Consider the following 22792-nt stretch of genomic DNA (forward strand, 5'->3'; position numbering starts at 1 on the left):
AGAGATAAATCAGAGGTGAAAGGAAAGCTAATTCTAATTGCGCTTTGTAGGTATTCGATATACTTTAGCATCAACAGTTTTGGGGACTCAAAACCTTTGTAAAAAATTCATCCAAGGTACTCATGCTATCATAAATACAGTTTTGACATCATTTCACATGTTGATTGCTGCTTCACATCTTAGGACAAACAGATTTAACTGGAGTCAGAATCATGAAGTGAACAGCATAATCATGCAGCTGCCACAGATGAGACCAAATTATGAATATAACGCAAATAGCTCACATTTCTAAAAGACAGCATGCTTTTATCTGAAATAGGTACCCAGTATAACACTTGAGGAGAAGCATTTTCAAGTATCTTTATATAATTCACTAGCATTTTAGTCCAGGTAGTTAAACACAATACATACATTACAAGTCATGGTGAATAAATCTGGAAATGCATTTAATATGATTAGTCTGATACGTCATTCTTGTACTCCAATAGCAACATGTTGTTAGTGATGTGAAAAAGGAGCTCACAAACATTAATGGCCATGTCTGTTAAAGTGCTGTTCTGGCTTTCAGTACTGTATCTCACAAAATCACATTTATTCATAGAGCTGAAATAATCCCTTGGGTCTGAAATTGAGCGAAAGGTTAAAATGGTGACATGTTGTACATTAGATCCACTGTCCATATAGCTTACATGTGTTTGGTATGCAAAGTAGCTATTTTTTAACAACTGAGTTCAGAGTTTTCTTAGTGGATATGTCAAAACAAGATAGATTCAATCAAGAATTTAATCTCCTAAATTCAGCTGATTTTAGTCTGGTTTTGTAGTTTGCCATGGTTGTGTTCAAAGGAATCAGAAACAATTGTCTTATCTTGATGGCTAAGTGTGGATTGAGATGCCTAATTTTAGCTACCTGATGCGTACTGGATGCTTTCCTAGCCACCTTGGAAAAGCCATAATGTGCATCTTCAAGTGGGAAATAAGTACAGACAGACACCAGTGCTGTTCCACTTGGTCCTTATAATTTGTTCAATATTTGGGTCCTAATCTTTCAGAAGTTCTGCCTATACCTCAGTGCAGAAGGAAGCCTTATCAGTCAGGTGTTGTTGTTATGGTATTCTTTTAGAATTTGCCTTGTAAATTCAAAGACAATCTAGAACTATTAACTCATTGAAGGTCTGGCATATACAATAGCTGCGTCTTCGTGCAGCTCTGTCCTTACACAGAAGAGGATTTGCCTAACAGTGTAATGCTGTTAAATCACTCAGTACCGGAGCCAGTGGCTGCAAAGTGGCATCTCAAATCTACATGCCTTCAGTTACAAACATGTTTTGTTCCAAGTGGAGTAGTTAATAAGGAGATGGGAGATGGAATCCTCTTAATCTTTTTATTGTATTTGAACGTAGTCTGGCCTCCCTTCAAGTATCTGCTTAGCCCCCACCCTGTCATGATGTCTGACTTATAAACAGCCTTGAGTGGAGAGAGTCAAGATCTGTCAGTAGTTTAATCTAAAATCATCAAGATATACCCTGAGTGTTTGCTATTTAATCATACTCCTCTATACTCATCGTTTGAGTGTCACTTTTTGCCTTTATTTAGAAGATCTTTAAAGCACATACCCTATCTTCCTGTGTTTTAAATTATACATCACAAGTGCACTTTAATTCATACAAGAGCGACCTGTTGCTTCCCCGGTGTTAATAAGCAAAGATACTGCACTGCCATCAGAGTATGTTGCTTGAGCACTGATGTATACATGACTGAGGAGTTTGGTTAAATTAAAGCCATAGCATCTAAAAGTGGAGACGTACATGGTGTATGCTGTCAGAATGGGCAGACACTGTGGGTGGAGGACCTGACATCTCTGCTGTTTCTAGCAAGCATTCATTTTCCAAACAGAATTTTAATAGGCTTTAATGACCTTCAATCATGCAAATCTGTGAGCTGTTTTCTCTGGCAATTCACAATTGTTACGTTGAGAGACTAACATTGTATTGGACAACTACACGGCTGTGTAGTACTAGAGAGGAAAATGTGTTGCTATTTTTTTTTCTTTTGCTGAAAGGGAGATTGCACATCTCACATTTTTTGTAGTAGCTTTACTACCTGTCACTATGGTCTGTCTCCTTATCCCACTGCTAGCCCAACAGAACATTGATTCAGACCCATGTAGACAAATTATAAGAGAAATAGGCACATCAGGACACGTTTCTCCCCATTTAAGGCAATGCTTTGGCCAGCATGAAATGAACGTGATTTCTTTCTTTGGAGACGAGTTGGGGAAGCAGACAGAAGGAAAAGCTTAAAAGATCAATGTAGCATCCATATAACTTTGGTAATTCAGGCAGTGCAACCCACCCGTACCCTTCAGCAACAGCAAAGACTTTTTATATCTGCCCCCAGCTACCAATCTGACACAAAACTTTCTCAGTCTGGAAGTGGCAAAAGGGTAATATCTCTGACTGGTTTTTCCTTTAGACACTGAGCAGCAGGAAGGAAATTGTTTCTCCTTCCTGTAGTGCAGCAAGGCAATTCGAGTCATTATTTCTGCCGCCACACTGTGTGCTGGGCCCAGAAATAAATCCACTCTCAGATCCAAAAGGCTCTTGGTGAATGGGCAACGGCAAAGGGCTGCATGGAAGGGTGCTGATTTGCTCTGCACCTGCTGTGGCACACAGTGGTTGCTGTAGCACAGCATGCTTCAGTGGCAGAGGGTGCCCAAGGAAGTATGTGCACCCTGTATACAAATAGATGAGAAATACATGCACAAATACACAAAAGATTTAGAGCCCAATTGCTGCTATTTTTTTTGCTTGTTTTATAACCTGCATTTAGTCTGTATCGCTTTTAACAGGCAATTTGGCATGAAAGTTGAGGCACGTGACTATTTAAAGCAGTTTTAGAAAAAGCATATGCATGGCTATTGCATATACAGAAGAATCAGAAGAATGAGGAAAGCAAGTAAAATGGAGGAGGAAGTATTTAGAAATAAATGAATGACAGAAACAATATGATAGTCACTGAAGCGGGAAAGTAAAACCGCTCCAGTGGAAATTAAAGTTCATGTAAATGTATTTAGAATGAATGACTGCTGTTTAGTCTGACACACCAGAATATACACTTTGTGATATTTATTAATGGCCTTGTAAGATAAGGCTGTGTTGCTAGCTCTGAAGGTCATTGCACTACCAGTGCACCCCAGAGCTAGGGAATAAAATGAAGGCTTTGTTTGCTCTAACACAGTAAATTGTGTGCCTTGCCACAGTTGTCTGCAGTGCCACCATGCGTAGGTAAGACTGAACTCTGATCAGATGCAAACTGTTTCAAATGTCAGAGGAAAAACAAAATACAAGCTTCCATGGTTAAAACTGGAAGGGACAAAGGATTCCCTTCATGCCATAGCAATGCCATATTTTGATGCCATGAATGTAGAGAAAACGTCTTCTGATTCTGACCGAGATGATATGGCCCATGTACATCCCATGGAGAGATGTTAATTAGCACCCCAAAGACAGGACAGTTATGATACCGTGGACCTGCTGCCCCACTCATTTGCTTGTGCCAGTGCAGTAGTTTGGGACTAATTGGTTCAGCATCTGGGGATTTTTACACTGTGTGACACCCACAAGGGAAATACATTCAGTGATGTTTCTTTCAAAATGTCTGATTGACAGTGGGAATCAGATAAATTATTTCTGGATGCAGCCACTCAAACAAGCATGAACAGTAAATAAAGATGAACAGAAACCTTTTCAAGAGCACTGATTTTCTACCAGAAAATGCTAAATTGGTAAAATACGTATAATTTGAAGATGTCATTTTTTTAAAAGAAGTTCAAAAGAGAAACTCCAAAACAATTATTAATAATATTTTATATAGCAAAACATGAAGTGCAAGGATTCCATTTTCACATTTTCCCCATCGTTCTGTTTAATAGTGAGTATGTGGATAGAATGGAACATGAACTTTCAGGACTCTACAGAGGGGCTGGTTACTCCTCTGGTCTAATAACAAAGCTGATAATAATGGCTTTACTAACTGTTTGTAGATGATTAACAAATGTACTGGTAGTAAAGACACTGCAGAATGCATCTCTTTAAGAAAATAGCTTCACTCTTCTTTAAATTCTTAGGAAGTGTTAAATATAAACAGCGGTGCATCTGTAGATAGCAGGTGAAGAGTCAGATCTGAACTCTTGGCAAGATAAAGAAACATCCTGCACTTATCACATTGGTGTCTGTGTACTTTAAATACTTCATTAAATCCATCCTTGGTTGAATAGCTACATGTTTGGAGTCAAAAAATGTAGCTACCTTCTTAATGTGTGCTTATCTCTGTAACATTCTGTGCTGCTCATAAACATGGTCCTTGGTGCTGAGATGTGTCTGTGTGAAAAACATTACACTTCCCCATTTTTGAAAGTAGCCTTCTCTGAAAGGAGAGAGAAGCTGAGGCTGATGCAGAACCTTTTGGCATGGCCATTGTTTTCAGAGCGGGTGTTAAAGGTGCTGGCTATTTGAATCCTTCATGAAAATGCAGTTGACATGGTTTAACACCATTTGTAATTTGAGACCTTTACGTGCTTCTGTTTTTGCAGCTTCTTTAGCTGCTCATGAAATCACTGGCACATAGAGGAAAGGTTCAGGTGTTTCTCAAGCTGCAAGTGACAGAAAAATATTAAGAGAATTGCAGCAGCCTTTATACCTAGATTAGTCTAATAGGTAGATTTTCCTGTTAGAAGCTTATAGAAGATTACAGTAGCTGAGGTACTGAAGGTAAAATAAGATCCAAATCAAAAGTGGGGATACCCAGATTTTCATACGTCATGAAGGTGTTAGACAAGTTGGCAGGTATTGCAACTGAAAGCTTATACTGAGAAAAATCAGCTGAGAAAAACCTTTGCATACCATCAGACTTACAGCTATTCATCTAAATCATGAGATGGGTGATTTAGTCCTCCAGATATCTTAGGTTAACAACCATTAAGTGTTGGATATTAGGTTGTGTTCTGCAGTCTTGCTAGTTTTTAAAGAGAAGCAAAAAACACCCCCAAAACAAATAAAGATATGGTTGAAGTTTAAAAACATTAGTGCACATAATTTTTTTGTTTGGGCAAAGAAGAAGTTTTGTCCTGACTCATTATGAATAAATTTTTCTTTACTTCCTCCTTGTAGCAGTTATGAACTGGAAAAGCAGAACTTTACCTTGACCTATTTCCCCATGCTGGCAAGCTGGAGATGTAGCTGTTATGGGTATAAACGTTCATGCCTGCTGAAGAGTTTCTCTTTAACAGATGGTTTGACTGCAGTAAAGGTTCTGCACTTTCTGACAGCCACAAAAGGCTGAGCAATGATTTAAGTTTTTACTACATTGTATTCCTCGGAATTCATGGATGTTTCTATGACATAAGAAAGCAGACACAAATCCTAGTTGTATTGGCTGGTCCTAGATGTTGAGGCCATTTGAGTGACACATTTTCATCTCTAGTGACTGGTCACTACTGCCTGTTTCATGACATGATGGTGGGTTGTTGCTTGTTTGATTTTCACTTTCATATAATACATGAGTTTTGGCCTAGATACAGCCATCTCTATTAGTAGTTTCTGTATATACAATATATGCTCTACTACAGAATGGGTTCTCTTCCTTCTTAGAGGAGCAGTGTAACCAAAGGCAGCGATACCTGAGCTTTGAGTCTTTCATGGTGGAGGCCACATTTATTCTGAAACTGCTTTTCCTCCTAGGCTGTTGGCTGCGACTATGAGATAAATTCCAATGCAACTGAAGACCAGTGTGGAGTTTGCCTGGGAGATGGCTCTGCTTGTCATACAGTGAAGATGATGTTTAATCAAACTGAAGGATTTGGTAAAATGGGCTCTTTTAAACTCTTCATTTGGTGAAGTCATTTCTCTATATAAAAAGGGTTAAGTACTTCCCACAGCAAACTGAGTGATCAATTTGTGTAGGAAATTGTAAATGGATGTTTCACAGTGAATGATGCTTCTGCCAGAAACGATCTGTGGTCTGTGCTTTTTAAGTTCACCTAGTATAATTAAAATTATGTCAGAAACCAACAGGCCCTATACACTTTACACAGATAATAACAAAACCCAAAATAGCACGTGTATTTACAAAATCAGTGTAATTTACCACTTGGAAAATTTGGACCAAATCTCTGGACAGTATAAAGCACCAAGAAAATGCTGGGGTGAGTGGTTTGGGGATTCATTTCTAAGTGTCATAAATCTGATACCATTTGCTATAGTGACCATGCACCATCTCTTCCTCATGCAGAATTTTGCTCTGAATTTTTCTGTGGAATGCCTCTGGCTTGAAAAGTAACTCCCTGCAGGGTTAAGGTGGTCTGAATTAGTACTTCGAGGACTGAGCCTTTCTTTATTGGCAGTAGGGAGACATTCGGGTTTTCAATTACCTTGTAAGATACCATGTGGATGAGTAGGAGGTGAAGGGTCAAGAGAGTGGGAGACTGAAACTGAATGAGAACCATGGCGGTGAGCTGAAGAGACAGCAGGATAAACAGCTTTGTACACAAAATGAGGACAGGAGGGGGAGAAGTGAGAAGACAGGGCACCAGAGAATGTGTTTAGAGCAAGGTTTCTGGCTGAAGAAAGAGGCTGGTGCGGAGATGGGAAGTGTCAAGAGCACTAGTTGGTATCATGCTAGCAAGGAGGGAGAAACATGAGTGAGGGTTTGACTTTGAATTTCCTTTTTTTTTTTTGTGTGGGTTTTTTTAATAAAATAATTCTGATTTGCACAAACATGACCTTTGCTAATAACTTAGAGCTGATAGGATCTGATAAGGTTTTCCAAAGACTGGGGGAAAGCACTTAAAATATTTCAGGAGTTTTTCTGTACTGTGTACTTGGATTTGCTCTCCTATGCTTCGTATCCCACAGGTGAACTGTGAAAATGGCCTGAAACCATGCAGCAGTACAGGTTGTGTATATGTGTGAGACTTACAAAGGAAAATAGAGCTCACTCTCCTTCAGTACTACAGGAGTCCTCCAGTCTCTGACCATTTGCTTCTGTTACTCTAAATTTCACTCTGCCTTTGGCGGTGTGTGGGTTTACCAAGGTTGTAGATGATATCAAGTTTAGTTTGGAATAACAATTTTACGAAAAAGTAACACATGGAAGGATAAGTGCCTCTTTATTTGAATTCATTTTGTGTTATATCTTCACTTAGTTTTTACTTGCCCCAGATTCAGTAAGCCTTGCTGAGGGATACTGAATGCTAAATAAAATTATTTCTTTGCTTTTTTTTAGAGTCAGTAAAAAATTGATTGATTTTGCAGATTCCTTCCCTTTCTACAGTCGTTAACTCCATTGCTGATGAAATAAGGAAGTGTCAAGAAAGGCAGATTGGTGGGTTTTTCAGCTTACAAGATAACGTGTGGATCTAGTTGATGTGAACATCAAGAAAAACGGTGTTAAAAAAAGGAAGAGATTTTGTTCACAATGTCTGTCTTCTTTTTGTGTCTGATAGGTACTGGGCTGTTCTGCCTTGCAGTACAGATTTACGGCAGGATGGCTTCTGAACAGTTCATGTAAATGTGAAGAGTTCAGGCTCATAAATTCAGTATAGGTAACAAAAGCGGACCAAAGAGTGCTTCCAGTCACTGATGAGGAAAATGTGAAGAGTTTTGCTGTGCTTAGTGGCACAGAGAGATAAAAAAATCAAAGCTAGTATATTTTGACTGAAAGCTTTATTCAAAACTTAGGTTCAGCAGGGCCCTTCTTGGGTCTGGTGCTGCAGCAGTGTGTATTCTGTCTGCAGGCAAAGTTTCCAGGTCAGACTAATGATAACCTAGAAGGTTTTAATAATGCAGCCTTACACTGCAGGGCAGGGTGATCACTTTTACCTGAAGTCTTCCTGCCTCGTGCTCAGAAAGAAAGGTTTAAAAATATTTTTATATTTTATTATTACTTGTATTTTTTAAAAAAATCATTTGTCTTTCCCATAGATGCAAAATGGGAATAGCAGTCAAGGGGGTCCCAAAACAACCAAAGGAATGGCAGTATCATCTGTATAATGGATTCCATTACAGTTTCATGATAGAAAACAAATCAGAGGTCTGTTGTGCACAAACGGTCTTGGCTGTTGGCATTAATATTAGCAAGTACCTGGGTTGCAGCTCGTTTTCAGTTTTGTTTGAAATCTTTTAAGCTGCTGCATCTGAACTCTTACAGCAGAAAGGCTGCAACATGAGCGGCCGTCAAAAAGCAAGGTTATGCCTGGTCAAAGAAGTCACAGCTCTCCTGTTGTTAAGGTAGAAGTCATTTAGCTTTTATTTTGAGGTAGAGTATTTAAAAAAATACTAGTCCTAATGAACTAAATTAAACTAAATCCTTGTTCTTACCAGTGTTGTGATAACTGTGAAGGAGTAGTTCAGCAGAACTGTGTACAGCAAAATGTGTATACAGGTACTGTGTGCAGCAGAATGTTTGCGGAGTGTGGAAACTCTTTTGGAAGGAGAATAAATTGTGTTGCTGGATGGGAAGTGTTGGAGTAGGAAAAAGGCACAAGGGATACAGGTGTAGGAATGTGCAAGTGCAGGGAGTGTGTATTAAATGGATAACAAAAAGGGGAAATGAGGATGTGAGTATGAGACAAAGGGATCTGCCTGGGAAGGAGGAGAAGCTAGGTAACCAGTGGTGGTCAGAAGGATGGGTAATTGTGCTGTCCTCACCCGTGTGTTTGTGAAAGGCGAAATTCTAGCAGTGATGGGCAAACAAGAAAACTGTGGCTGTGCTCACCCTAACCTGGAGGTTTATCTTGTCCCATTATCTCCTCACCAACCTGGCTGGCACCTGATCAACGTCTGCTGTGGTCTCCCTGCTACATGTTTCCTTTTCATGGAACTAAAGTGCACACAGAGATTTGGCACATGCCTGAACCTAACTGTGAGATGGAGTCTGGGCATAGTGGTGATGCAAATGTTGATCCTGGATCCTCGCTTAGGCGATCCTCACTGTCTCTAGACTATGATTTATTTTTTTTTCCCATTACCATCGTACACTGCAGAGCTCCCTCTGGAAGCTGTATGCAACCATACCTTGACTTGCAAACCCGGTATGCCACCAGGAGCCTGCGCTATTTTCCATGTGATGTTCTTATGGTAGTGTCTAGAGCCTGGCTTAGAGAAAAATCATGCCTCAGGAATGTATTTTTAAGACAGAATTTCAGAAACCGTAAAGTGCAGAGCAGGATGGAAGTTGTTGTGATAAGGAGAAATAGCCAGATCTGATTATCATCTGGTCTGCAATACTGTGCCAACAACTGGAGTGAAATACTCCTCTCTCGCAGTAATGGGAAAAGAGAAACAAGTTCTTCAGTGCTGATAGAGCTGTGCCTACAACAAGGGTTGCATGAATTTATTCATGTTGTACTCTTGTCCATGTTAGGAGCATAAAGATTTGATTTTAATTAAAAAGGGAGAGATCATTAGTGTCTGAGAATTGCCATGTCACAGGTGTGTGATAGCACCCACAATATGGATGCTCCATGATTTAATGAGCACGGCAGGTTAGTTAGCTGACATTTTGACTGTTATTGAACCTCAGATCTCTAGATCCTTATCAGATGAAACCATATAACCATGAATAATTATATAAATGTCATCCATATAATTTTAAACAAAAATTTATTGTGTTGAGTGACAAACTCAGAAGCTGGCTACTGATTAGGTTTGCTTTCAAAAGCAGATAACATTCATTGGGAATTAGTCTGAGGTTCTGGGGAATCATGAGGAAATTTAGGTAGTCAAAAAAGCAAGAGCCAGGGAAAAGTGAGTGTGCCACACTGAGCAAATATAATATCTATGACCAGACAGTTGCAATACGTTTAAAATCAGGTTTATGAGCAATAGCAGATGACTCAGACAAACATAATTATGCAAAAACTCAAAAACTTCCAAGGATACAGATTTTATGCTACAATAGAAATAAAAACATATTTTACTGTTTTTATACTTTGTGATTTGAACAAATGTTATTCTAATTATATTTAAAAAAAAAGCCAAAAAAAACCCAAAACACGCCAACCAAAAACTCTTCTGGAAAAGGACACCAACATTGCAAAGCTAAACTGTGAGGATGTGAGACAATTGAGATTTTCCATCCTTTGTTAATTTGGCTGACTTGTGAGTAAGCCTTCTAATCAAGTCTTTAGTTACATGGTCACACACTATGTTTATAACTCATCTAAATGAATACATTTGGGGGAATCATCATACCTTGGATATTTGTAATAGACCTAGACCACTGGTTTTCTGTAATAGAAGCAGTTATAATAGAAGTTACCCTGCAGATATTGTCATTCCCTTCACTTACGAAATACTGAAAAGTTAGGTTTCTACAGTCTGGGAAACTTGCAGAAGTTGGCATCCTGAGAACTCTCCCTCTTGAACCTTAATTGCCGGGGGGCGGTAGAGTTATATGTTGTTAATATAATGAAGAAGAGTCTGAGGTAGACACATCCTTTTGTTGTGCAATAAATGACACATTAGACATTAGAACCAATATTTATTATCCCACAAAATAGCTGCAAGGAAATTCAGAAGGTAAAGACTTTGGGACACTTATTTATGACAGTAGGTTGTTGTACAGTATGTAAGTATATACAGCATATATTCCAATCCTGAAGTAAACCAGGAAAAACTGCAACTCACACTCCCAGAACACCTGCTTACAGAGCTGTCATCCATCCAATTCTTAAAGCCCAGCCAAGAGTGATACCAAGAAAGCCATCAGAGTTTCTGTTCAAATTGCTATGTGAACTTCCTATTTTTACAGTTCAGTAGCAGTAGCAGTAGCAGTTCCCTGTAAGGTGAGAAGAACAGAGCCTGATATTGCCTGTGGTACAAACAAAATTCTGTAAGGTGCACATACTAAAAATCTGGTTTTGTAGACAATTTTATACATGAAGAGCTGTTGAACTTCCTTATGGATATCAGTAGTTTATGAAAATGTGTTCAACTGGTCGTAGTAATTGGAGGTGTTTGAATAGCATTGATTTATTTTTTTTTGTAGCAAGGCTGTCTATGTGAAACAGTCATGGAGAAATTAAATGACTGAAGAGAAGGTACATGTAATTATGAACATACCAGGGCACTAGTGACAGATGAAAACATTCTTTGCAAATTGGAAAAGCCTTTCTCACAACAGAATGTAACTTGCTGGGACTCCCTGGCATTTCTCCAGATGACTCACACTGTGGTATGCCAGAGCCCTTGGGTATGGTTGTGGAGATGCTGATGCTCAGCTGCGGGGTAGATTTCCCCTGGTGCAGCTCAGAAAATCATTCACTTCCATGTCCCTTCTAAATGCCACTGTCATTGCCTAAACAGAATGCTTATTTGTGTTCCCCAGCTGAAACTAGAAAACCTGATTTGGAAAGTCACACTATTAACTGGCTGAAATGCAAGCTCTGTGATAGCACATTTGTATATATTTTTAGGCAAAGTTCTAATTTTAATAATCTTCTACATAAGTAAAATGTGATGGTATCTTTGTTACTCATCTCTGTGAACCTTTCTTGTATCTTAGGATATGTTGATATTGGGCTAATTCCGAAAGGTGCAAGGGGAATCAAAGTCATGGAAGTTGCGGAAGCAGGAAACTTCCTTGCTGTGCGAAGCAAAGACCCAGAAAAATATTACCTGAATGGAGGTTTTATCATCCAGTGGAATGGGGAGTACAAAGTGGCAGGCACGATATTTCAGTATGACAGAACAGGGGATCTAGAAAATCTGACTGCTCCAGGACCCACCAATGAATCAATATGGATTCAGGTAAATAGGGGATCACCACAGAACTTGCTGGTTTTGGATGGCAGCAGAATGTGCTGGGGCTCTGAAACTGAGGCTGGGAAAATACGTATATTTTTCTGTAAACCAGTCTAATAGCATACTACCTTGCAAAAATCAGCTGAGCTGTTTTGGAGAGAAATAAACACATTAATTGAGAGGGTTGTTCATCCTGCCTGAAAACAGATGTCCAGTGCCACAGTCTTATGATTCTTACAAGCTGGCATAATCCAGTACTGCCACTAGGATAGGGATCCTGCTACCTGTAGTTTGTCAGTCCTATGCTGAAGCTTCCTTGTCTCTTGTGCCAGGTTAGACCAACACGTGGCTGTGATGTGAGCCAAACTCAGTAACTGTTTATTACAAAAAGGGAGCTGCTGTCAGGCTGCGAACAGTGAGAACTAGGGAAGGCTGAGAACAGTGGCAGCTTGCGCTGACCAAGAAAATGCAGCATTATACAGATGGACATTTATGGTTGGTGGAATAGATCCATTTACCATCCGCTGAGATTGCTCCATTTTGTTTCTCTTATGTTGCTTTATAGATTCTAACATAACCAGCTCCTGTTAATTCTGTAAAAATTTACCCTTTGTTCGCTGAATATATCTTTCTTGCCTTTCTTACCCATATATCCACGATGCAGTTAGAACTGTTAGGGGTGTGATGGTAATTACTTTCACACTTTGTCCGATGACAAGATCAGATCTTTGCTGTCAATAACGCTTGTCAAGGAAACAGTTAGGATGAAGAGTGGAAGTTCATTGCTGAAGACTTCTTTCCCTTGGTGATCACAGAATCATAGAATCAACAAGGTTGGAAAAAACTTCTAAGATCATCAAGTCCAACCGATGTTTTTCTTTTCTCCCTCTCATCAACCAAATGATGACTTTTTAGTGTGGCTGTTCTTAACGGCAATTTTCCTTCTTAATCCAGAAACACTAGAATTAATATTCAGGAAGTGTCTGAATAAAGTCTGAAATTTACTGACCTCGTGGTTGTTTTGTAACAGCTATGTCGGAAGGGTAGGAAAATTATAATTTACAATGGTGATAGGCAATGTCTTTAAATCAGCAGCACATTTAGGCAGTGCCCTGGGTGGTCTTTGCCATATCTTTTCTCACAGTTAATAGGATACCAATTATGCTGACCCACTTCCTCCCACTTACTGCTTGCAAAAGTGCGTGAGAAATAACTGTGTCTTAGAAAGATACATGTATGCCAATATCAGCACACAAATGTGATTTTTGCTAGCCTGCTTTTCTGAACTCATAGTAGGCTCCAAAATGGGCTGCTTTAAGATTCTTCTGTTTTGATGCTTTGAACGCTTGGGGCCAGTAGCTTGTTAGTATCATGAGTAATTAAATAAACCACACTCATTTTCCAGCTACTTTTTCAAGAAACTAATCCTGGAATCAAGTATGAGTATACTGTACGTAAAGAAGAAAGTCATGAGAATGAGATTGGAGAGCCAGAGTATTTTTGGCAATATGGCGACTGGACAGCCTGCAGTGTTACCTGTGGAAGAGGTAATTCTTCACTTCCTTTTTCTATTACTGTTTGTCTTCATAACTGGCAGATCTTATCTTTAAGTTATCTAGACATCATCCTCAAAGAGGTAAGGTTCTTTAATCCAAATTTGGTAGGAAACGCAATCACATGGTCACAATAATGTATTTTGACTTTAAAATAAAATGTTATTAAATCATTTAAGGCAAGTAGGTTTCTGTAACACCTGCTGTGAAATTCTCAACCTCTGTCAACCAAAATGAAAGACTACAGTTTTCTTTATAATTTGTTGTCAATATTTTTCACAGTAACCATGTTTTCCAGCACTTCCTAATCTATGACCTACGCTAGTTTCCCTACCGAGTCTTTCCAATATGTCAGCTACAAAAATTGTTCTTCATTTTTCTCCTGCCTTGATAAGCAGCAATGTGTTTTGGGCATATCTCAATAAGTACTTTCTTTAAATCAGTCTTCAGAACTTACATGTCTTTGTCACTCAGTACGGTGGCTTTGGCACAGCTGCAGTTTTATGTAGTTCTGTGCAGCACGTTAAACCAGAAAAGTAGAGTGACAACCATGAAGTAGGATCTGGAAACAGAAGTTTGCCTTTGGTAATAGACAGAAAATGCTAGCAGGAAAACTTTATTTAAAGTAGTTAACAGGCCAGTGAGATGAAGCTAATGCTTGCTGTAGATTAATAATGATAAAAAGACTGAAGGATTCTTTACAAAAGTTAAAGGTTTTTATCCATCCTTTGCAGGAATGATATTTAAAAGATGAAAAAGAATGTGTGTGAAAGGAAGTCTGTATTTGGGGAGAAAAGATTGAAGCCTTCTATCTGAATTCGTTCTTAAGTTTCACCAGACAGAAGAAGAGTGTTGGAGATAGGCTGGGAACCTTGTCCTTTCACTGTCTGTGTGAAAACTGTAGAGAACAGTAGAAGATTAATGTTACAGTCATTGGACATACAACAAAAAACAAGCCTTTTCTCTTTCTAATGATAGGGTATTGCCAGTGTTTTTTGATAATTATTGCTTTCATTAACTACTTTCCAGAAGGAAACAAAAAGACAAACAAATGTAACAAATCTCAGTGGGAGTCTAGAAGCAGTGTTGATTACAGAAATAACAGTTTATTCATCTTTCCTGTCAGGGAAGGCACTATAATAATGCAATTTCAGTAGTCTGAACAAAGGGCTTTATATGCCCTTAATCTTAGATTAGAAGAAGAATTTTAGAATAGTAGTGTAAATTACCCCATTCCAATAACATTCCTATATTATAAAAATATATATATATAAGGCATATTACAAAGATATTTGTACATCCATATATATATATATGTTTGTGCAGATATTTGTGGGGGGTTTGTGGGTTTTTGTTTGTGGTGGATTTTTGGTGTTTATTGTTTGGTTGTTTGCAAAAAGTCTGTCACAAAACAATACGTGCCTTCTGTTTAACAGAAAAAAGCCAACATTTTATTTAAATAGGTACCTAAAACAAGTGTTTCCTTTGTTGCATGTTTATTGCATGTTTCAGTTCTGATACCCAGTTGTGAATAGTGTTTAATGTAACAATTGGCATGAGAACAGAAGTGGGGGAGGAAGGGGAACCTTACTAGGCTGTTTATTATGTTGTTCTGGTGGGTTCTTTGGGGTTTGGGTTGATATGTTTTTTTTGTTTGGTTGGTTTTGTTTGGGGTTTTTTGTGGGTTTTGCTTGTTTGGTTTGGGTTTTTTGGGTTTTTTACATCAGCTGCACTTTTCCCAGAACTGTTTCTCATTAAGTAAATGATATTCCCAGTTACTAGCTTCTTGCTAAAAAGCTGTGTGACTTGGCTTTGATTTCTAGCAGCCACATGCATTATTTAAATAAGACACATGTGTTTCAGTTTTTATTTAATAAATGGCTTCTCCTGATTGCTGTCTTTGGGTTCTTAATACATGTTTGTTGAGCACACTGGCTTTTGCTTTGCATGAGCAAAAATGGTATTTTTCAGGCAAGACTGTGGAATTACCGACATGAGATGGCAGGGGAGCAGGGGAGCCAAGAGGTGCATTGTAGTTCAAAAACAGCATAGAAACCTTCCCAGTTCTCTGCATTCCTGCATGTACAGGAGAAAACAAATTAATAGACTCTTTGCTGTCTTTCATCTGAGATACAGACATTTCTAAAATTAACTGAAAAAGTCTAAAAGAGGCTGAAATCTGCTAATATATGATGCATTTAGGGTTTTGTTGCTTACTTCCTGCCCAGAAAAAAGAAGCCCTAGCACAGAGCTCCAGTGCATGACTCGAACCAGGGGAGCTCTGATATTACAATCTGTCTGCAGTTTTCTGTAGGTACCCAATGCTTAATCTGGTGTACCCTGGGATGACTGAATGTGGACCAGTGGTATTGTTGTCATATTAGATTGGCCCTGAATCTGAGCTAGGTGGCCCTCCTAAGCACCACACTGGTGCAGCAATATAGAAGATTTATGCCCGGAGGGTCAGAGCAAAAATACCTGGAGCAGTATGGAAGGTGCATTTGGAAAATATTACCTCATCATCATTATGGAAATTTGGAAACTCTAAAGTCTTGCTACTTTTAGCAGGGAGTATGGGCATGGTAATGATTTTTGACCTAGAACCAGAAAATCTCACATAGTTATGCATTATTTTGTTCAGTTCAGTTTAGGCCCCAGGTGGCAGAATAAGGGCAGAATAGAATGTTCCCAGTATTGCTGGATTAAGCAACACTTTTCTCTGACTTCCACAGAATTTCCTTCTGACTTTGAATGATGATATTGATTTTATCTGAACATACACTCTGTTTAGATTCAGAATTTATTGCCGTTGGCAGTAACAGACCCGCTGCGCCAAATCTCAGACATTTGAAGAGTTTTGAAAAGTCTGTGAGATAAAAGTATACCGAAGTAGGCAAGATCATCTTCGATGGGTGTGCTGCATGACAAGTCTACTGAAAAGCTTGCAGTGGGGGTCGATATAAAAATGTTGCATATATTTAGACTAAAGTAAAATAACCTTCAAAGAATTTTGCCATGATCATTTGATAAATAATAAACCAATTCTTTTTCAGGATAAAAGGGAGGGCCAAGAAAAGTGAAACCTGGACCTAACCTAAAGATTCAGCATAGGGCCTCTCATAACAATCCGCCAGTGTGGCAGCAGTAAATCTAAGGTCACTTTGGCCTGTTGTAGCACAGAGATCAGGAAAACATGAACAAATGCTTTCTGGAGCCAACAGGGTGAAGCTAAGGGTGATGAATGGGGCTACGGACATAGAAATTATCTTATGCAGGAAAGCCTCATCTCTCTCTTAAGATAAAAAATACAGTTTTAGCCCTGTGATACAGCTCCTTATTCAAGGGAAGCAAACCTGGAAAAAGCCCCAGGGATGACTAATGTCTTTATAGGGTGAAGCTGTTCCTTCTTAGGATTAACTCAGGGCAGATCCCTGAAGATATTTTCCTACAAATTCTTGGTCTCTTGCCCTCACCTATATGCTTCCTGAACTCCATTGCAACTGAGAAAGAAAAGGTGCAAATGTGCTCAAGTTTTCCTTCATTTCTTTTATCTACCCCTGTCTTTTGTAGTCTTAAAGACTGGTTTTGGCCAGTCTACAATAACACCATTTAACAGGGAAAAAATATTGTCTGAAAAATCAATGTTTTCTAATGCTGAATGCAGGGAAAAGAGAACCCATTGCAATACCTGATATCCATTCGTAATGTAGAAGGTAGTTTAGTAATTACATTGCAACCCATTTCATGGCAAACAAATGCTGAAGAGGATAGGTTATATTAAAAATCATAAGCCTTGCTGTGTCCTCACTGTAGGGCACTTTGTCTCTCTGCCTGCTGTTTGCTTTATGCAGACAGAAATTACTTTACAGTCAGTATGTGAGTACACCAGACAGTGTCTTGCAAACTGCTGCACCCTCTGGCCAAGAGCCTGTCCCTTCAGAGCCTACTGTCAAGACAGCATTGTAAAGCCCTTAAGCTGTTTTTATAGGAAGGTTAACATACACATTTCACTGAGTTTTTTTCTGGACCAGCTACCTATTGTTTTTTATTTAAATAATGGTCCAGTAGAAATTATAAGTCCTTCATCCTTGCATAAAGGCTTTAATCATGTTTCTTAGAACTAGCTATGAGTGGCATTGAACGTAATAAGAAGCAAAGCACAGCACAGCTGCAACTATGGGAGTTCATACTAGGCATTCTCAAGAATTTACTTTTCCATAGATAACGTCAATAATTGGCAAATTCTCAAAGCTCTGCAGAATAACTGTAGAGGTTAATTGTTCTGTGCTCTCTAAATCCTTCACAACTGTTAGTCAGGGCTACTTTGCAAATTTACCTCCAGGTGTTTCTGAACTAATATGTAGTACCAAACTTGTAGCATTGATTTTAGGAAACAAAGGTCACTATCTTTTCCTTCACTGTTATGGACCTAAATTTTATAACACCAAGAATGTTAAGGGGCTAATAGGGATGCTGGGGAAGGACTATTCATTAGGGACTGTAGTGATAGGACAAGGGGTAATGGGTTAAAACTTAAACAGGGGAAGTTTATATTGAATATAAGGAAGAAGTTCTTTACTGTAAGGGTGGTGAGGCACTGGAATGGGTTTCCCAGGGAATTTGTGAATGCTCCATCCCTGGCAGTGTTCAAGGCCAGGTTGGACAGAGCCGTGTGTGACATGGTTTAGTGTGAGGTGTCCCTGCCTATGGCAGGGTATTGGAACTAGATGATCTTAAGGTCCTTTCCAACCCTAACTGTTCTATGATTCTAAGACTGGATTTTTCATTGTGTACGTAAACTGTGCTTGCATTGAATAATTTTTTTTTTCATTCAGATACAAACTGAAATCCTTGCAGAGCATCTACAGCTTTGTTAATTGTGTGTTCAAATTAGTTTTAAAATCAGGTATGCTCTCTTGCATACGCATTTTGTATGTTTGCTTCCGATCCTTACTTTCTATTCTACTCAGCCTTACTTTTGCCCAAGCTGAGGGGTATGCAGCCAACAGATTCCTAATCTCTGTTCCAAAACCCTTCCACATCCAAATAATTTTAAATTGGCAGCTTTTTTCCCAAATTAAGAGAGAAATTAGGAGCCCAGTGGGTCAACCTACCATCTAAAAACTCCTGCATTAGGGATTAATTGGTACCACTTAACACAACTGTAATGGTACACTTCTCTGTAGAGAAAACATGGGTGTGGGAAGGGCTACAAATGAGTGCTGAGGTGAGTAGAAAGGAATGGGGTGTTCCCACTCCAGAGGAGAAAGCAGGATCTTTACAGTGGTATAATGACCAAGGGACAGTGTCCTGATGAATACAGCCAGTATCTTTGTGCATGCAAAACAGCTGTGGACTAGCTAGCGCTGAGATCAGAGAGATGTGAAAGAGGTGAAGGGAGGAAAACAGCTACCTTCCCAGAGCATGTAGAAATGGAGTTTAGATTTCAAATCTCACTGATTTTTAGATATATTTAGGATTTTTAATGTGTGGCTTAAATAGGATATTACACATTTAAGTTAGGTATCTCCGTAAATGTTTGGTAGGGCAGGGTCAGTGCGAGGTGCCTGGTTTTCTATTTCTGCAATATTTTCTAGTTCAGCTTGCTCAAGATGAAGAAACAAGTGATTTGTTATGTCACTATATGTATAACTACATATATATGTGTGTATCAATATATGCGTGTAGGATTCCTCCCAGCTTTTTGGAACTCAACTGTACACAGTCATGATGAAAAAACTGTGCATTTATATCTTCTTTAAATATGTACATCCACCCCAGGACTTCGCAAATTTTGAAACTGCAGTGAGAGTCCACATAACTTCCATAATAAAAATTGTTTGTGTGAATAAGTTAATTTATTGATGCCAGCAATCAGCAAATATTTTATGAGAACGGACAGCCTCAAAACAAAACATTTGCAAAAGTTTATAGTGGTTTTAAAGTGAATTAAAGCAGCTGAATTGGCACTAAAAAATGTATCAAACCTAAACAGTTCTTATTTGCATTTGTAACAGCAACATATCTTGATTTTGAAAGGGATAGAAACATAATTCTATGAACTGCTTTATTTACTAGCAGGAAGGTTGCTTACTATTCCAGTTAGATTTTTCTTACCATAAAAGAAAGTGCTGCTCCCTGGGAGACCTGCACTAAACAAGCTTTTTGCTGTTTAAAGTCACCTAGGAATAGGAGAGTGCCATTTCCAGCCATGCTGCAGTCATGCAGCTGCTTCCACATAATCTACGCTGAAGCTTGGAAGCTTCAGCAAAGGGTATTAATGGAGCACAGGTCTGACGTCCCTTAATTCTCTCTTGTAGGTGAAACTAACACTTGTTTTAGTTAATCAACCTTCATGTATGATTAGAGGAGTCTCAGTCATCAACCACTGTACTGTTGTCCATAGTTGTCTTACGTGTCTCAGTCACAAGTGTGAAAGAACTCTAAAAGCTGTAACATTTCCTTACATACCTGATGTCCTGGGGTGCTAAAAAAAGGGATACAGGTCTCCATCCACTTCTGTGGAATGACCCAAATATGAATTGAAGTTTACTTTGTTGTTGAGGACTTTTTCAGTAATATCTGACTGCAACCTTCCCCTTCACACACACAGTCCATGCTTCATTCTCTCACGACAAGTTACCTCTGTTGCTAGCTTTAGATTTCCTAGTATTAGAGCTTGTATTCTGTTTTTTCTGTATTTATTTTTGTAAGTAGATTGTTAATTTTTTTTTGAGAGAAGAGAAAAATTGAAGGCTGTAAAATTACTTAAAGCAGGATAGCCATTATGCTAGCATGGAATTTTAGGAAATACATTTTAATTGCCATTTATGGTGTCCTGGCTTCATCTGGGTTAGGGTTAATTTTCTGTCTCAGCCAAAGCCAGAACATATGGGGACATTGCCGTATAGAGGAACATAAGTTCATATTCCCCAAGTATTATCATCTGTGGATTACTGTTCTTAGTTTTGCTCATATAGTCCAGTTTGTATTCTGCTTAAACAGTCTTCCCAGAAGTACAGAAACACCAGCAAAAATACACTCACCATAAATAGCCTGATGCTGCTGTGTTGCCTATTATCTGTGGGTAGTCCAAAAACCATTCATAGCTCTTTCAACCTGCGTCAGGGCCTGCAGGAGCCCTTTTTTGAGTCTGACAAACTAAACTGAGATTAAGGAAGATGCTTTCTATGAGTTATCTGATCCAGAATAGCTTTGCTTAACTTCTTGTCAGCTTTGTAAAAGGATGTTCCTGCTTGCCTTAGTTCAGACATTCAGCGGAACTGACTTTGACAGCTATTACTGCATTCTGGGATGTGGAGTATGACTGATGTGTACTCCCCATCCTTGAGGATTTCTGCAGCAAATACCCAGCCTACAGGGATTACTGTTCTATGTCTTTGTGTCTTTCTGTTGCAGGGGTGCGACGCCAGATTGCCCACTGCATGCGGAAGGGAAGCGGAGCCATCAAAAACTCCTTCTGTGACCCAGCAACACAGCCAAATGGACGGCAAAAGAAGTGCTACGAGAAAGACTGTCCACCCAGGTAACAGATGCTGGGAGGGCTCTGGTAGTTTTAAATAGCAGCCTTATTCAAAACAAAATATTTGTAGTACCAGGTTAGTGTGGTATCTATGGGTGAGAGCTCCCAACCATTTCAGAGCAAGGTGTCAGCAACCCGGTAATGGACAAATTAGGAGTGAGCTGCTCTAAGAGGTCTCTCATATAAGTTACTGAGCTGTCTGTGCTGAAAATGGCAGAGATTGCTCTCTCATCAGTATAGGTAGTATTTTTGTTCAGTTTAATTGCAGGTGTTCCTGAAAACTATATAATTTTTTTCTTATTTTAAAAATTGTATTCCTTTCTTAGCTAAAGTGATAAGGTATTTCTGTGTATACCAAAAACTAACTTTCAGAGAGGGTTTTTTTTTAAGCCTTTTGGTGCTGTTTTTCAGTGGGTTTTAGTACTCATTTGTCAGTTTTGTGAGGGAGGATGCTTGGAAATGTCCTCTTCTGTAACTAAATATTATACGTTCTTTATTATTTGGCATCTTTTTATCATGTCCATCCTCATTTTTTCCTTTCAGCAAAGAACATCTTTCTTCATTCTGTGATCACACTGGAATTATGTTTCTATTCCCATAACATTAATTTAATTTGTTTTCATACCTGTTTTTTTCTGTTCTACCATTTTAGCAAGTAGGGTGAGGAAGACTGACTACAGCAAACATTCCAGGTGATAGGAGAAGTGTGGGCTTGTAAAATACGCACAAGTTTATGGAAGGAATCAATATTGGGTTTACTTTCATGCTTTAGGTACCAGAGCATCTTGCTTTGTTCTTCTGTTGTCTTCAGAAATTGTTTATGTGCTGTTTGCAATGGTATATGAGTCTTTCCCAGGTAATTCTAGTTAAATCAGTAAGAAATAAAAGTCATTACAGTGATTCCCTTACAATGTATTTTGTTACATTTGCCAGCAATGAATTTCATCAAGCTTAAATGTAAAGAATTCTGCACGGATGTTGGTTAAATTAGTTGTTTCTAAGTATTCTCTTAACAGAATATGATGCCTGCTCTTGGAATTGCGTCTTTGCGCTTGCAGCACCTATAAATGACTGTTAAAAGCATAAACTACCATCATTTCAGAATTCTTTGTAGATTGATAGGAAATCAATTGATAGTAGATAAAATTATTAACTAGGTGATTCGTTAAGCGCTGAGGCTGCCCACATACATGGGGTTGTTTTTTATTTATAGCAAGTATAAACTGTGCTGGTTATTCCAAAGTTCCAAATGAGCTCAATTTGTCCTGTTTGTTCTAGGTGACTGCATTATTCAGAAAGTGCTCATGTGAAGCTCCCAAAGACTAAGTGTTCTGTAGAGAGGTAGCTAAATTCTGTGCTAGAGTTTAGGACAGTACTATTAAACACAGCAGTGCATGGGACCCTTAGTTACTGCTGCAGCCACAGAACTCAAACTGTTAGGTGATCTTGCACATCCCAGCAGTGAACCAGGTTCTTTGTGGGAGGATCTTATCTGGAAAAAGAAGGAAGTTCTCTTGCATAACCCTCCTTCCTATGATCTGCTAAATCCCACTGATGGAAAACACGCTGTGATGAATATAGCTACTAATATTAGTGAATATAGCCACTAAATCATAATTAGAATATTTATCAAACAGTAGCTACAGCCAAAGAATAGCGTTACTATAATGTCTGCAACTCTCACAAACCAGATCTTATCTCATTAATCCATTTCAGGAAGTTAATTATAAACTGTTGCAGTGACAGATTTCTGAGACGTTCGAGTCTTAACATGCTTGTTTGTTAGCTGGTCTGCATTTATTTTCCCCTTACTTTCTGCTAAAAGAATCTGGTGATAAACAAAATACTTAAAATGTCACAAAACATGTATGTCACATGTTGACTCAGAGCAAA

General features: G+C 38.7%; 2 protein-coding genes across 2 annotated transcripts in view; one reads left to right on the top strand and one right to left on the bottom strand.

Annotated features, from left to right (window-relative positions):
* Positions 1–22792, top strand: part of ADAMTS12 (ADAM metallopeptidase with thrombospondin type 1 motif 12) — a 158092-nt gene that overhangs the window by 109120 nt on the left and 26180 nt on the right. The window contains exons 14-17 of the mRNA XM_061354725.1: positions 5741–5861; positions 11565–11809; positions 13209–13350; positions 20776–20902. Of these exons, the coding sequence (XP_061210709.1) occupies positions 5741–5861; positions 11565–11809; positions 13209–13350; positions 20776–20902 (635 nt within the window). The remainder of the gene's footprint in view (positions 1–5740; positions 5862–11564; positions 11810–13208; positions 13351–20775; positions 20903–22792) is intronic.
* The window catches only part of TARS1 (threonyl-tRNA synthetase 1), a 112398-nt gene that overhangs the window by 24907 nt on the left and 64699 nt on the right, over positions 1–22792 (bottom strand). The window lies entirely within an intron of this gene.

The sequence above is a fragment of the Neopsephotus bourkii genome, unplaced genomic scaffold, assembly GCF_033783945.1.
Source record: "Neopsephotus bourkii isolate Nb327-2 ecotype Australia unplaced genomic scaffold, CSIRO-AGI_Nbou_v1 NB_744, whole genome shotgun sequence".
NCBI lineage: Eukaryota > Metazoa > Chordata > Aves > Psittaciformes > Psittacidae > Neopsephotus > Neopsephotus bourkii.